General features: G+C 36.8%; 1 protein-coding gene across 1 annotated transcript; it reads left to right on the top strand.

Annotated features, from left to right (window-relative positions):
- The first annotated feature begins 2018 nt into the window (after nucleotides 1–2018).
- On the top strand, nucleotides 2019–14543 carry LOC137631662 (uncharacterized). Its single transcript, XM_068363535.1, is given in 5 exon segments — nucleotides 2019–2839; nucleotides 7316–9670; nucleotides 9673–10104; nucleotides 12633–12863; nucleotides 14131–14543. Coding segments are annotated over 4 exon segments (2973 nt in total). The 5' UTR covers nucleotides 2019–2839; nucleotides 7316–7533; the 3' UTR covers nucleotides 14304–14543.
- The last annotated feature ends 585 nt before the right edge of the window (nucleotides 14544–15128 follow it).

Here is a 15128-nt window from a genome sequence, read left to right as displayed (position 1 = left end):
ATGTTGTTAAGGTATTCCCCATTATCAAATCATACATTTTCCAAATCAAAATTCTTAAAAACTTCTAGGCATACTGTGAATAATCTAAGAGAGATGGGGTCTCCCGGTCTTACTCCTTTCGCAATTGGAATTTTCTCACTACCTTTATATAGCTTTAGGATACCTTCGCCTTGAATGGCTTTCATTACTGCTGAAGTTTTGTCAGAATCAAAAGCTTTCTTATAGTCTATAAATGCAATACTCTGTTGACTTTTTCATTAGCTGGTTAATTACAAGGGTTTGGTCAATTGTTGAATAGCCACTTCCGAAGTCCGCCTGCTCTCCTGGTTGATTATAGTCTAGCTGTCTTTCTGGCTGATCTACTAAGATCTTTGTAAATATTTTACATACTGCTAAGAGTAAACATATTGGGCAGTAATTCTTCGGGTCTTATGTGTCTCCCTTTTTGTCAATTAGTATAATGATTTTATTCCATGCTGTGGGTATAAAGCATTCTTGCAGACATTTTGTGTAGAGTTCAGCGAGTTTAACTACAATGAAATCTTTTTCATCCATTATTATATCAACTGATAGGCCATCTTCTATTGCTTTGCCTCTTTTCATGCCTTTTAATGTTTTCTTTACTACTTCTCCTGTTACTTTTGGTACCAACTCAGGGGTTTCGTTATTTCTATTGGAAAAATTATTTCTTTTATCCTTATTGTACACACACACACACACACACACACACATATATATATATATATATATATATATATATATATATGTATATATATATATATATATATATATATATGTGTGTGTGTGTGTGTGTGTGTGTCAAATGGATCAAATTTTTATTTTTTACATACTGAGCAATTTCTTTTATTAGAAATATCATCACAATTCTATACTTATTAGCAGAGACAGTAGTTTGCTTTTGATTGTCCCACCTTGTGTGGAACCACGGCCTCTAGCGTTGGCATAAGGCATTCCGTAAAGCAGAAACGGTATCCTACAAAATAAACTTCGTTTGCCTGGCAGCAAAGTTTCATTATCGACCAAGGTTGTTACGCCCGTATTTCTCGATCATAAGATTATTATTGAAATTACTTAGGTTAACATAAAGTTTTGCCCAAACAATGTTCATATGAAAAACAGTTCGGGTAAATTCCATTTCCCAGAATTCGTAGTAATTAGTTTGAGGAATAAGAAATCCGTGAACAATGCTTATTGGAAATCTGGCAACTCTCCAACTACTCAACTCTAGTCTCTCGGCCTCATCCTCATGACAAGTCTCGAATCTCACAACTTCACAAGTCACAAGCCACAACTGTAAAACGACCAACAAATTAACAGTCTTTCGCTGGTTTCTCTACGTCTGCGGTCTTAGAGTTTACCTTTATTATTGTGACGTTGTTATAATAATCCAGACAAATGATTTCGTTATATCGTCAGCAATTTTTCTTCTTTCAAGCAAGCAATCAATCGACGATAGAGAGTGATTCGAAAAGAGAAGACATTTTTCTCGAACATGCCAATTATGGACGGTGTGGTTGAAGTTGACGTTTACAGTTAAGCTAGTTAACTAGTGAAATTAAGTGTTATAGTGGTGTTCATTGTCTTGGTGTACTGCACAGTAAACTGAATGTATATCGTTCGTATTACGGCTTTTGGCGAGCTTCATCGTAGACACAGGATCATTTGGATGAGGCAGAACGAGACATAGTGGAATATTAATTAACCTTTTTACTATACCAGCTCTATGAACAACCCAGATGGTTCCAGAGTTCTTCTCTGGAAGCTGGAACAGCTCAGGTTCCAGAGTTCTTCTCTGGATGCTGGAACAGCCCAGGTTCCAGAGTTCTTTGGATCCTGGAATGGCTCTCTCTCTCTCTCTCTCTCTCTCTCTCTCTCTCTCTCTCTCTCTCTCTCTCTCTCTCTCTCTCTCTCTCTAATTGGTTATAGTATGAATTACTGCAGACCACCGTAACGCCCTTATTTTTAATACCATTGTAATCGTGGGTAGGATAAAAACCTATTATGAGTGATCTGAAACCTACGAATAATTAGCACTTGAAAATCTGCATAACTACCGTAAAAGTTTATGCTTAATATACAGTATGATCATTTAATTTCTAGCCAAATACAAGAACCCTATATTTCTCCAAGTGATTATCTCGTGTTTTATCCATTTCTGAGCATGAATATTGAGGCTAACCACTTGTTTATGAGTTTTCGCAGTGGGAAACCAAACACGTACCTTGCAGCAATATACATACATATACCAAGGCACTTCCCCCAATTTTGGGGGATGGCCGACATCAAACAAATGAAACAAAAAAGGGGACCTCTCCTCTCTACGTTCCTCCCAGCCTGACAAGGGACTCAACCGAGTTCGGCTGGTACTGCTAGGGTGCCACAGCCCACCCTCCCCCGTTATCCACCACAGATGAAGCTTCATACCGCTGAATGCCCTACTGGTGCTACCTGCGCGGTCATCCAAGGCACCGGAGGAAGCGGCAAGGCCTACCGGAACTGCGTCACAATCGCTCGCCATTCACTCCTATTTCTAGCACGCTCTCACGCCCCTCTCACATCTCTCCTATCACCCAGAGCTTTCTTCACTCCATCCATCCACCAAAACCTACGGTCCAAAATCCAAAATAAACAGATGATCGGTTGAAAAAATATACAGTTCATGTAAGTGGCGTGAAATTAAAATATAATTACCTGTAATTTCTATCACGTCCATCAAATGATCTTTGCTCCTTGGAGGCTCGCTTCACTCGAAGATAAACATTATCTCCTTGCTCCTTTGGTCTAGCAAGTGTACATGGATGCCTGTGCACTCAACCACGTGAGTTTTGATTTGTTAATATCTTTTTACTTCTAGGTATAAATCAACAGCTAAAATGTGAACTGAAAGTGTTATAAACATATGCAAGTACCGAAATAACATTAAATTTCAAAATAGATTGAACAGTGCTACATTGGATCCTTCTCTCTGGTTACGATTCAATTTTAATTTGCCTACACATACACAGAATAGTCTGACCTATTCTTTACATATTCTCCTCTGTCTTCATACACCTGACAACACTGATTACCAAACAATTCTTCATCACCTAAGGGGTTTCTGCACTGTAATTGTTCAGTGGCCACTTTCCTCTTCTTAAGGGTAGAAGAGAGACTTTAGCTATCGTAAACAGCTCTTCTAGGAGACGGACACTCCAAAATCAAATGATTGTTCTCTAGTCTTGGGTAGTGCCATAGCCTCTATACCATGGTCTTCCACTATCTTGGGTTAGAGTTCTCTTGCTTGAGGATACACTCAGACACACTATTCTATCTTATTTCTCTTCCTCTGGTTTTGCTGAAGTTTTTATAGTTTATATAGGAGATGTTTATTTTAATGTTACTCTTCTTGAAATACTTTATTTTTCCTTGTTTCCTTTCCTCACTGGGCTATTTTCCCTGTTGGAGCCCATGGGCTTATAGCATCTTGCTTTTCCAACTAGGGTTGTAGCTTAGGAAGTAGTAGTAATAATAATAATAATAATAATAATAATGGAGGATCTTGTCTTGTGATGGTAGTCATGGTGGAACTGATGTGGAAGGGGGAATGGCATCATGGCTGTTGTATAACAACATCCAGGAACCTATTCATGAATACTTGCCAGTCTTTATTTATTTAAAAAAGCCATCTAATGAATACATCATAAAAAAAAAAACCACCAGAATAGCTGCCTCAACCAATTGCAATCAACACATGCACATTTAGCAATCATACGTCTCCCAAAGTAAAATGAAATGGTGTTCACATTTTAGTTGATTGATACCTAGTTATTATGCTCCAGCCCCATTACTCATACTGAGAAAAATGGAAAAATTGTCAGTACTCATCCACTTCATATAGCGAATTTCAGTTTCATAAGAAATTAAATCATAATATATTTACCAATTTCATACGTTCAACAGAACTTTCCCTTATCGCTATTCTCTCATTCTCGTTGTTCCTAGAATTTTCTGTAGATGACGTTTAGATCACTTTAGCGGAAGGCCAGTAGACTAATCCACAGACACAATTCATTTGAGATGACGCAATGTCACTCCACTTGACTTGGGCAATTACTGGGGGGGTTTTCAATTATAAATCAATAATTCAAAATTAGGAGAGCATCAAGCATAATGCAGCAGCACTTGTCCGTAGCTCTCCAGACATGACGATACCTCCACACACATCTACAAGAGTGACCTAGTTAATCTATTTATAATGTATGTCCACCTAACCTAGGATCAGGCAATGGCTATGATTTCAGCCATCTCCCCCTCATACAAAAGTGAAGCAACAACCTTAGCTCACAAAGACAGTAAGGTTATGGATACTAATAAAACTACTGTCAAGAGTGCATTGTGAACTTATGGTCACAGATGGTGTCTCATACATTTTCACAGGGGTACCATGACTCATGAGAAATTCTACAGTAGTATAACCATGAATTGAAGATAGAGATGCCAAAAAGTCCTTTATGTCATACATCAACCTGTACCTAAAAGGATTTTAGATGTACTTATTGGGAAAAGCAGGAGACCTATCACTTTTGGAAGGGTAACAGATCAGAATTGGCTTGAAATAACTATACTCAGTTAAAAGCTGTTGCTCTGAGAGTTTATGCTTCAACTGAACAGAACTACGGTTTAACCATAAAAGAAAATCTTTCTGCTACAACCCAGGAACATAAATGATGTGCTACCCTTAAATCTGCACTATTTGATGCAGAGTTAACAGTTCCTCCTTTACTTAAACCAGATTGCTCTGTCATTCACAGTCCAGAGGAAAAGGAAACCCTTTTGGCTAATGTGGTTGACAGTATGTAGAGTAATGAGAAACTTGATCTTCCTCATTCCTGAGTTCCTGAAAGTAAACTAACTAGCTTTTCAGTCCCATGAAGTTAAAACACTTGATGAACCTTAAGTTTTATGGATATGTAACACAAATGGTATTTTTCCTTTGATTTTTATAAACTCCACTGATTTCTTAGCTCTTAAGTTGTCTGTTATGTTAGGCAAGTTAGCAAGATGATGTATTTATGTGCACTTGTTGGAGAATTTGTAATGTTACTCCATAGGGAAATGTGTTTGTGGTATCTCTAGCCCTGCTGATTAAATACCAATTTCTCTAACTAACATATAATCTAAAGTTTTGAAACGTCTTTTGGCAAACCATCTAAATAGGTATATTGAAAGTAATCATCTGTTCCCTAATTTGCAATCTAGATTTTGCAAGGACCTTGGAGCATGTGATGATCATCTTACATTATCCAATGCTGTATATAACTCCACTGATTGTGGTCAGGGAAGTTTGTATGATTGGCCATTATTTCAATGCTGCCTTTAATTGTGTTAATCAAGAGGCCATATTTTCAAACTCAAAACAGTTGGGAGTGGGTGGGTCTTTACTCAACATCTTTATTGAACTTTCAAGTAATGGATTGTAGATAGTTGCTGATGGGCGCTATGGGGAGTATAGAAATGTCATAAATGGTGTTCTTCAGGGTGGTACTCTTGCCCCATTACTTTTCATACTATATACACGATATGTCGTTTAGCCTAGAAAACAAGCTCGTTGAATATGCTGAAGATTCTACTCTCTTTGCCTTAATTACATCTCCTGAATGTAGATCTAGGGTTTCTGAATCCCTTAGTAGAGATCTAGCTAAAATTAGTGCATGGTGTAATTTATGGGGCATAAAGTTGAATCCTAACAAAACTCAAAGTCTGACTGTGAGAAGGTCGAGGACAGTGGCTCCTCAACATCCACATCTCAGCATTGTTAATGTTTCTTTAACTCTATATGACTCCTTTAAAATTTAGTTGTGATTCCTGATTGTAAATTTACTCTTGAGAAACACATTCGGTGTGTTTCTTCTTCAACTGTACAAAACACTGCCTTATTGAAAAAGTCTTTTAAGACTTTCGGTTATCAATCTATTGAGGAAATGTATTAATTCTTTCATTATGTATTGTTCTCCAGTAAGGTCTTCAGCTGCTGAATCTCATCTTAATTTGTTGGGCAATAACTTGCTATCTATTAAATCGCTTATTCCTGATCTACATATTAATCTCTGGCACTGTTGTTCAGTTAGTTCATTATGCATACAGCATAAAAATTTTTTTTTATCATTCTGACCACCACTTGCATTTAAATTATCCCAGACTGTACCATCCTGTACGTAGTATTAGGTATGCAGTTAATTCTGACATCTGACAGTCATGCCTTCTCCATCATAAGACTCCATACTACACAGTATTCTAGAAGTTTTATTACAGCTAAGACCTGATTGTGGAATGATGTTCCTAATCAAGCAGTTGAATTGATGGAAATTAAGAAGTTCAAACTTACAGCAAATGTTTTTATATTGAACAGGCTGAGATAATTCTCTATTCACAGTTTAAATATGACCGATCTATTTTAACATTGTTACCAATCTTGAGATAGTTTATATTCATTTTTCATGATTTCTCATGTAGTTTATTTCCCCATTTCCTTTCCTCACTGGCCATTTTTCTCTGATGGAGCTGTCAGGCTTATAGCATCCTGCTTTTCCAACTAGGGTTGTAACTTAGCCGATAATAATAATAATAATAATAATAATAATAATAATAATGCCAAACCCTGATCTTTCCATGGAAACTTCAAACCCTGATTAAGTTCCAAGGTGTCGGGAATAAGAAAAAACCCAAAGGTCAAAGGCCAAAACGATGGGTATCTCACTGCCCCATTCTATCCCGTTTTGACATAGCAACCTTCAACCATATTTCTTTTCAATCTGGCTGTCTAATCTCTTAACTTTTACTTTATAATACAACTGGAATTTTATCTCCAGTTACACTTTAGTGCTGAGTTACCTCCCTAGCTCCAGAACCAAATCATAAGGCACAAATTCATAAACCCAAATCCAAAATGCCTGGGAAAATAGAAAAATACTGCGCTGGAAACTGTAGAAAAGAGGCAAGACGAGAAGTACAAAGATTGGTCGTTAAAGAAAACAAACAGTAGTCAGCCAAGCTCCTCCCTTCTCTATGTGCAATCTATTAAATCTCTCAAAAGTGGGTCATATTAATTTCCATATTCTTTAAAGTCACCTTTCCTAGATACTTAATCATTTTCCCCTCATTTACCATACAGTGTATAATGTCTCCTTCCTATGTATATAAGAATAATATTTATGGGGTGTATGTTTCTGCGGTATACATTACGTATAAGATATTTATATTCAACAATAATACTATTAGTATTTTCTATTATTAATCTTTTGTATTTTTTCCACAGAATTTATGTCCAGAACTATCTACTTAACTTTTTTAATCATGGCACTTTTTTGATGGACTGGAGGAAGAAACTAATATAGAAATGAAGAAATTAGAGGTATATCACTCTCATTTAAGGAAGACTTTTCAACTAAGAAAGTAATTGATGGTACACTTGAAAAGAAAAATGAAAAAATAAAGAAAAATAAAGAAACTGACACATACAAAATAATTGCCATCATGACTTCAGTTCTATCACATGTAATCCCCTCCGAGGCACTCTTAAAATTCAGATATTATTATTTTGTTAGACATTTTGGAAAGGATGTCGTATATCTTGTTTACAAGTACTGTTTTCTTCATGGAAACCCCAAGACGATTCGTCAGATTTTGGAAGACAATGGAGTTAACTTAGGAAAGAAGGGTCCTTTTAATGGTCAGGAAATTACTAATCTGACGACAGAGCCCCCAGAGAATCTAGATATTACAGTTCTTAATAAGATTTGTCAGACTCTTTGGCTAAAGATGGTGAATTACCCAGGTGACAAACTTAGAGATTTGATAAGGAAAATAAAAGATGAAAGGAATGCTGTTAGTCATGAAGAGGGTAATATCACAGAGAATGAACTCGAAATAAAACTCTTAGCTTTTGAAAGCACACTCAAGGAAGCGCTTGATGAAGCAAGCATAATTTACCCAAGTCAGAGGACTGAATTTGATCAACTGAAACTTGAGGTTACAGATATTGTTCCAAAAATTCAAGAAAAGATACGTGAGAAATACGATCCTTCGAATCCAGATCATGTTCAACGACTAAAGAAGGAAATGGAAGAATTTACAGATCAGTTACAGGATTACATACAAGAGAAATGCCAAGAGGAGCTTGCCTCTCGTTATAGTGTTTCCTGTAGGATTTTACCTTTTGACTGGCTTACGCAGTATGGAGTTACAGATCCCGGTGAGATTATGGTGTCTCTGAGGATGGATGCTGATGAAGAATTTCATGCTGGCCTCTCAAAACGAGAGCCTCTTATCATCAATCAAAATGAAGTATTAGACAAGAAAAATCCAAGTGGCCAAGACCCAAAAGTAGTCATACTATCAGGTGGTGCAGGTTCCGGAAAGACTACTATGCTGTGCTCTATTGTAGAGAAGTGGTATAAACAGTCAAATGATGTGATAAATTTAGCTTCTTTTCAATTGTTACTCTATATGGAGTTCAGGAAGGATGATTATGATAACTTTGAAACATATATAAAAGATCTCCTGCATTGCACAATGCAAGACTTTAGTTTCGATCTTGTAAAGTCTTCAATACTTCGCTCAAAGTGCCTGATCTTATGTGATGGGTTTGATGAGGCCAACAAAAGATCAAAGAAGCTTTTTGAAGAGATTTTAAGCCTAAATTGCAAAGATATAAAAATTCTTGTAACAACTCGTCCAATAAACACTTTGGAACTCACAAACATGGTAAACAAGTCAAAACACCATCGAATCAACTTGAGTATGTTGGGTATCCCTAAAGATGTCTTAGATTCGCACATGAAAACGCTTGTATCCCACTTGTTGAAGACAGACCCTATAAGAAGAGATGAAATAATCAAAGATATTACAAAGATTTTAAAGACTATGAGTAATGAAATGGGCCGTATACTAAGGAACCCTCTGTGGTTCAATCTCTTTGTGTTACTTTATATAGAGTGTCCTGCAATAAGAGGAAACCTTAATACAGTTTCATCACTGTATACCCAGCTGAAAAAGCACAATAAGAAAAGGTTAACTGAGAAATACGGAATTGAGGAAGATGATGTTGATGAATTTGAATCCTTGTATAAAAAACGGTCATTACTGTATTACATTCAGCAAAAATATGAATTATCCCAAGTGGACACCAAGATATTTAAAGCAAAACTCAAAGAACTGGACTTGGATTTCAACACTGTTATGTCCTCTTATTTCAACATTAAGCACACAACAAAGGACCTGGAAGTTGTGAAAATCTTTTCCTATAGACATCGAAGTGAGCAAGAGTTCATTGCAGCCAGCGTAATTTGCGATGAAATGATAAGACTGTATGAAGATGAAAGTGACAAGTTTGATGAACTGAAGGAAAAAGGTGAAAATATAATTAATTATGTTGTCTCTTCAGTGCCATATTTGAATGAAAGGAAAAAACAGTTAATTGAGGATATAAATTTGGATGGGTTAATGCCATTTATAACTGGAATCCTCTACAATACAGATAGAGACATACTGTACTTAATTGTTGAAGATATTATGAATTTGCATTGGAAAATTAGAGGGAAAAAGTATTTGTCTAAAGTTAAAGATACAGATTCCTTCCTTAAGTACATTACAGAAACAAGAAATGATGAAAATTTATTAAGAGTGTTATTAAAATCTTAAAAGATTCATGCGGAGGAAACATAGGGATATTGCATATGATGGAGGGTGAGTTTCTTGCATGTATGCCTTTGCTAGTGCCTGAAATAACAGTGAAGACACTTACATTTGTATTATTTAGCAATCCTGATGACCTACCTAATTTGATTCCAACTTTAAGTACAGCAAGCCAGTGCAACATTGAAGTTTTGCTTAGATTTCCTAATCAGTGGCTAGATGGAAGTGATGGAAATGCTGACAGTTGCTTAGAAAAGGCCGTGACGTGTGCGAAGTTTGAAGGAAAACTCACACAATATGGAATAAGATGCATTCCAAAGTGCATGAGGATTCTTCGTCTATATGTGGATCTGAATGCCCTGGGAGCAATGTCAGCTCACATTCAAGTTCTTAGTTGTCTAAGGATTTTAGGTAAAAGATCTTTCTTTGTTTTGTTAGCATTATAAACAGATAAACATCATCATCTCTTATGCCTATTGATGCAAAGGGCCTTGGTTAGATTTCACCAGTCGTCTCTATCTTCAGCTTTTAAATCAATACTTCTCCATTCATCATCATCTACTTCACGCTTCATAGTCTCCAGCCATGTTGGCCAGAGTTTTCCAAATCTCCTAGTGCCTTGTAGAGCCCAATTAAAAGTTTGGTAAACTAATCTTTCCTGGGGAGTGCAAAGAGCTTACCCAAACCATCTCCATCTACCCCTCACCATGACTTCATCCACGTATGGTACTCGAGTAATCTCTCTTATAGTTTCCTTTCTAATCCTGTCCTGCCATTTAACTCCAAATATTCTTCTGAGGGCTTTGTTCTCAAATTTACAAAATCTGTTGGATATTGTTTCATTGTCATCCCACAACTCATGTCCATACAGTAACACTGATCTCACTAAACTGATATATTGCTTGATTTTTATATGTTATTTCAAGCGATTTTGATTTCCAAATTTTACTTGACCTAGCCATTGTCTGATTTTCTTTTTTCAATCTTCCATTAAACTCCAATTCTAAAGACCCTGTATTAGAGATCATAGTTCCTAATTGTTTAAATGATTCTACCTCATTAATCCTTCCTCCTTCCAATGATATTTCATCTTCCATTGCATATTCCGTTCTCATCATCTCCGTCTTTCTTCTATCTATCTTGAGCCCAAGCATTGCAAATCCTGTGGTGTTCTGCTAATAAGGACAGCATCTATTAACAATCTAGTCCAATCCTTCTCCACTATCCCCAACTGTTCTTTGCATTACAAAATCCATGAGGAGGATAAACAACATAGGTGACAACAAATTCCCTTGGAGCATTCCATTGTTCACTAGAAGTTCATTTGATAGGATTCCACTAACATTAACATAGCACTTGCTATGCTCATGAATAGGCTTAATCAAATTTACATAATAATTGGCCGGTACACACTATCAAAGGCTTTTTATAATCCATAAATGCTATCAAAATCGGATTCCTATATTGTACACATTGCTATATAACATGTTTTAAAATGAAAATTTGGTCACTACAACTTCTACCTTATCTAAACCCTGCTTGTTCATCTCTCTGCTTTAGAATAGGAATGCTATATATTTTCATGACGACTGACGTTAAGTGTGATACCTCTGTAATAATTGCAATCAGATCTCATTTTTTGCCATTTTCACTAACACTCCTAGCTCCCATTCATCAGGTTTTGCCTCTTCACGCTACATTCTACAAAATAAAGCAGTAAGTATTCTGGGAGTCATTTCATTTTCAGCCAATATCATCTCAGCAGTTATTCCATTATATCCAGGGGCTTTTCATCTCTTAATTTTTTTTAATGATAGTTTCGATTTCAAACACTGAATTCATTCATGGGCACATCAAGTTCTTCCTCAGCTTCAGGTATATCAATCAGGCCATGAAAAATTAGCCAAAACCAATATGACCAGTGAAAGTTGTGAAAATGAAATTAATGGTAGGGCGTTTCCCGTAGGTGACGCATTGGGACCTCGCCTGATCTCTCTGAAAAATTGGGCGGGCTGGGTTAAAGAGGCAAGCTCAGAGGAAAATATCTGAGGAGAGGATGAGAGTAGCAACTCTGAATGTGGGGACAATGACTGGAAAAGGTCGAGAGGTGGTTTACCTCATGGAGAGAAGGAAGATTGGAGTGGTGTGTGTGCAGGAGACCAGATGGAAGGGAAACAAGGCAAGAGAATTGGGTGAAGGTTGTAAATTTTATTACAGTGGAGCAAATATGGAAGGAAGAAATGGTGTGGGAATAATATTATCGAAAGATCTGAAGGAAAGTTTGATTGGGGTGAATAGGAAAAATGACAGAATTATGAGTTTAAAGCTGGGACTGGGAGCAACAATAATCAATGTAGTGTCTGCCTATGCCCCGCAAACTGGGTATATTTGTCCATAGATATCCCCAACGAGTCAAATTTCATGCTGACCAAAACTAGAAGACGCTTTCCGTTTGATTGTCAATAAAAAGGACGTTTTAAAACTTGACAATATTATGGACTGAATCTGACTAGTAAGCGGGCAAATGTTATTTTGTGTCCAGTTCAAATTCCGTCGCCAATTGGTGACGTTCTCAGTCTGTAAACTGTTTAGTCAGTGACTGCTAACTAATTAGTTAGCTGCTTTCAAAGTCTGTCAGCTACTTGCATAAAAAATTGTATGAATGACCTGAGCCTAAGAGAAATAGGAAGGAAAAGTTAGGTAGAATATTATATGAAACTCTGGTATAGACATACTATAACAGAATTATGCCAAAAAAAATATCATGTCGAAAAGTGAAAATATCAAGATAAACATAGATTCAACCTAAAATATGGTTAAAAATACTATCTTTGTTATTACTTTTATACCTAAACCTAACGACCTAGCTTTCCGGTGTATTCCTACAATCTATCGCAAGTTATTATCTTGCTGCTAAAGATATGTATTTTTACCGACAGTATTAAAAGTACATGATGATGGCTCCAGTGATCCGGGAAATCTTTCTCCAATTGACTTCAGAGGCGAAGAATTTGTTGTACATTTTTCCACCGATCAGGATGTGACAGTTGATTCAAATTTGGAACGAATGGCTACCGTACTGAATGGGTTCTGGCCACCGAACAGAAGACAAAGTGAAGACGAAATGACAATATTGTACATATCACCATCACTATCATCAAAATTCACAGGTGGGTATTCTCTCTTTTGCTATTGTACAACTGTTCATCTACAAGGGTTTAATTTCTAAATGCAGGCGTATGAATCTATGCTATGCTGCCAAAAAATAGGAAGTGTTCATAAGGTTTTCTATTTCTAGTATTAATGTCACATGATTGATAAGTTTTCTTCTACCACTAATGGAACAACTATATCTGATTGAAGTGGTGCTTTTCTTTTCCCTAGTAGCACTAAATTTATCCAAATCACCACTTGACTATCTACTTTCAAGTTAAGTCTCACCCTGGAATTTCAACTCCTACAAGAACAATAGTGGGGTACGGTCATTGCTTTCCATCCCAATTCTCTTAGGGTATCACCAAGGTCCTTTGAATAGACTCGGAGTATATCTAAAGCCCTTGGGTATCATATTAATTACGTATACTATGGATGTAGAGACTATGAATAATTTTACTTGGAAAGTTCAATGCACCACTATTTGAGTGTGTATATTTTTACATATGGTATTGTAGTCTATGGGCGTAGTTTGTATGCTAAATCTAATATGAGTTATAATTACAAGACAATATTAACAATGACCGTTGGTAGAAGGTTGGCCAGGGCACCAGCCACCCGTTGAGATACTACCGCTTTAGAGTTATGGGGTCCTTTGACTGGCCAGACAGTACTACATTGGATCCTTCTCTCTGGTTACGGTTCATTTTCCCTTTGCCTACACTTACACCGAATAGTCTGGCCTATTCTTTACATATCCTCCCCTGTCTTCATACACCTGACAACATTGAGATTACCAAACAATTCTTCTTCACCCAAGAGGTTAACTACTGCACTGTTATTGTTCAGTGGCTACTTTCCTCTTGGTACGGGTAGAAGAGAGCAGCTCTTCTAGGAGAAGGACACTCCAAAATCAAACCATTGTTCTCTAGTCTTGGGTAGTGTCACAGCCTCTGTACCACGGTCTTCCACTGTCTTGGGTTAGAGTTCCCTTGATTGAGGGTACACTCGGGCACACTATTCTGTCTAATTTCTCTTCCTCTTTTGTTAAAGTTTAAATAGTTTATATAGGAGACATTTATTTTAATGTTGTTATTCTTCTTAAAATATTTTATTTTTCCTTGTTTCCTGTCCTCACTGGGCTATTTTCCCTGTTGGAGCCCCTGGACTTATAGCATCCTGCTTTTCCAACTAGGGTTGTAGCTTAGCAAGTAATAATAATAATAGTACTGAAATGATAGCTTGTTAAAGTGCACATATAATTTTGTTTTTCTTCTCCCCCAGAGAATGGTATAAAGCTGCTTGTGACGAAGCTTAAGGTTGAACCTCTCGGTCTATTAATCATTTATGATGGTACTGACGAAGCCTTGGAAAGAGAAAATGAAATCTGCGAACATTTCAAGGACAGAAATTTTGGGAGTTTCCAGCTGTCTAAAACTGAGTATGCAAGTATTTAATCAAATGTGATTCACAAAGCAGGGTTAAACAATCTTGAAGTCTAATACCTATGCTGTAAGAATTATCAAAACTTCAGTATCTTAATAGGTTTTCATCATTGTATCCCTTCCACATGAATTAAGTAAATTGCATTTTACATACAACATCCGATGCCTTCCTACAACTGGAATTTGCAAGATGAGAATGCAACATAAAGCCCTGTCCACACGATCGAGCACGCCCGACGGGCAAACACTGATACCAGCCCACAATAGTTAATGAAAATGAGGGATGAAGACGTCAGAAGCGGGAAAATTAAAGGCAGGGATTTGGCAACACTTTATGATGCCAGATCCCTGTCTGTGGTTTTCCTGCTTCTGACATCATTAACCCTCATTCTTACTAACTATTATGGTCTGGTACCACTGTTTGCCCGTCAGGCATGCTCAATCGTGTGGACAGGGCTCAAGATCGTCAGAAGCTGGTAAATAGCAGTTCATTCTTTCGACAAGACTGTATGGTAACTCATTTATATCGCAGCATTCCTTTCAAAGTTTATATTTTGCCATCGTAAATTAACTTTGAAAGATATACATTTTAAACTAAATAGACCAATTAGAAAAATCTACGTGTATAAATGGGTACCAACGATTATTTTTTTTGAGAAGGAAATACCTTTTCATGAATTTTATGAGTTGTATTGAAAATATCAATGTGTGATCCTTAAAATATTAACATTTCTCCTTGAAAAAAAGGAGCCAACTGATATTGCAAGCCAAATTGTAGTACTAATTCGTAAGGCAGATCTATGTAAGCCCTCGCTAAGAAAACAGCCCGCGTAGAAA

Source organism: Palaemon carinicauda, chromosome 40 (assembly GCF_036898095.1).
Source record: "Palaemon carinicauda isolate YSFRI2023 chromosome 40, ASM3689809v2, whole genome shotgun sequence".
Lineage (NCBI taxonomy): Eukaryota > Metazoa > Arthropoda > Malacostraca > Decapoda > Palaemonidae > Palaemon > Palaemon carinicauda.
This window is presented reverse-complemented; position numbering and strand designations above follow the sequence as displayed.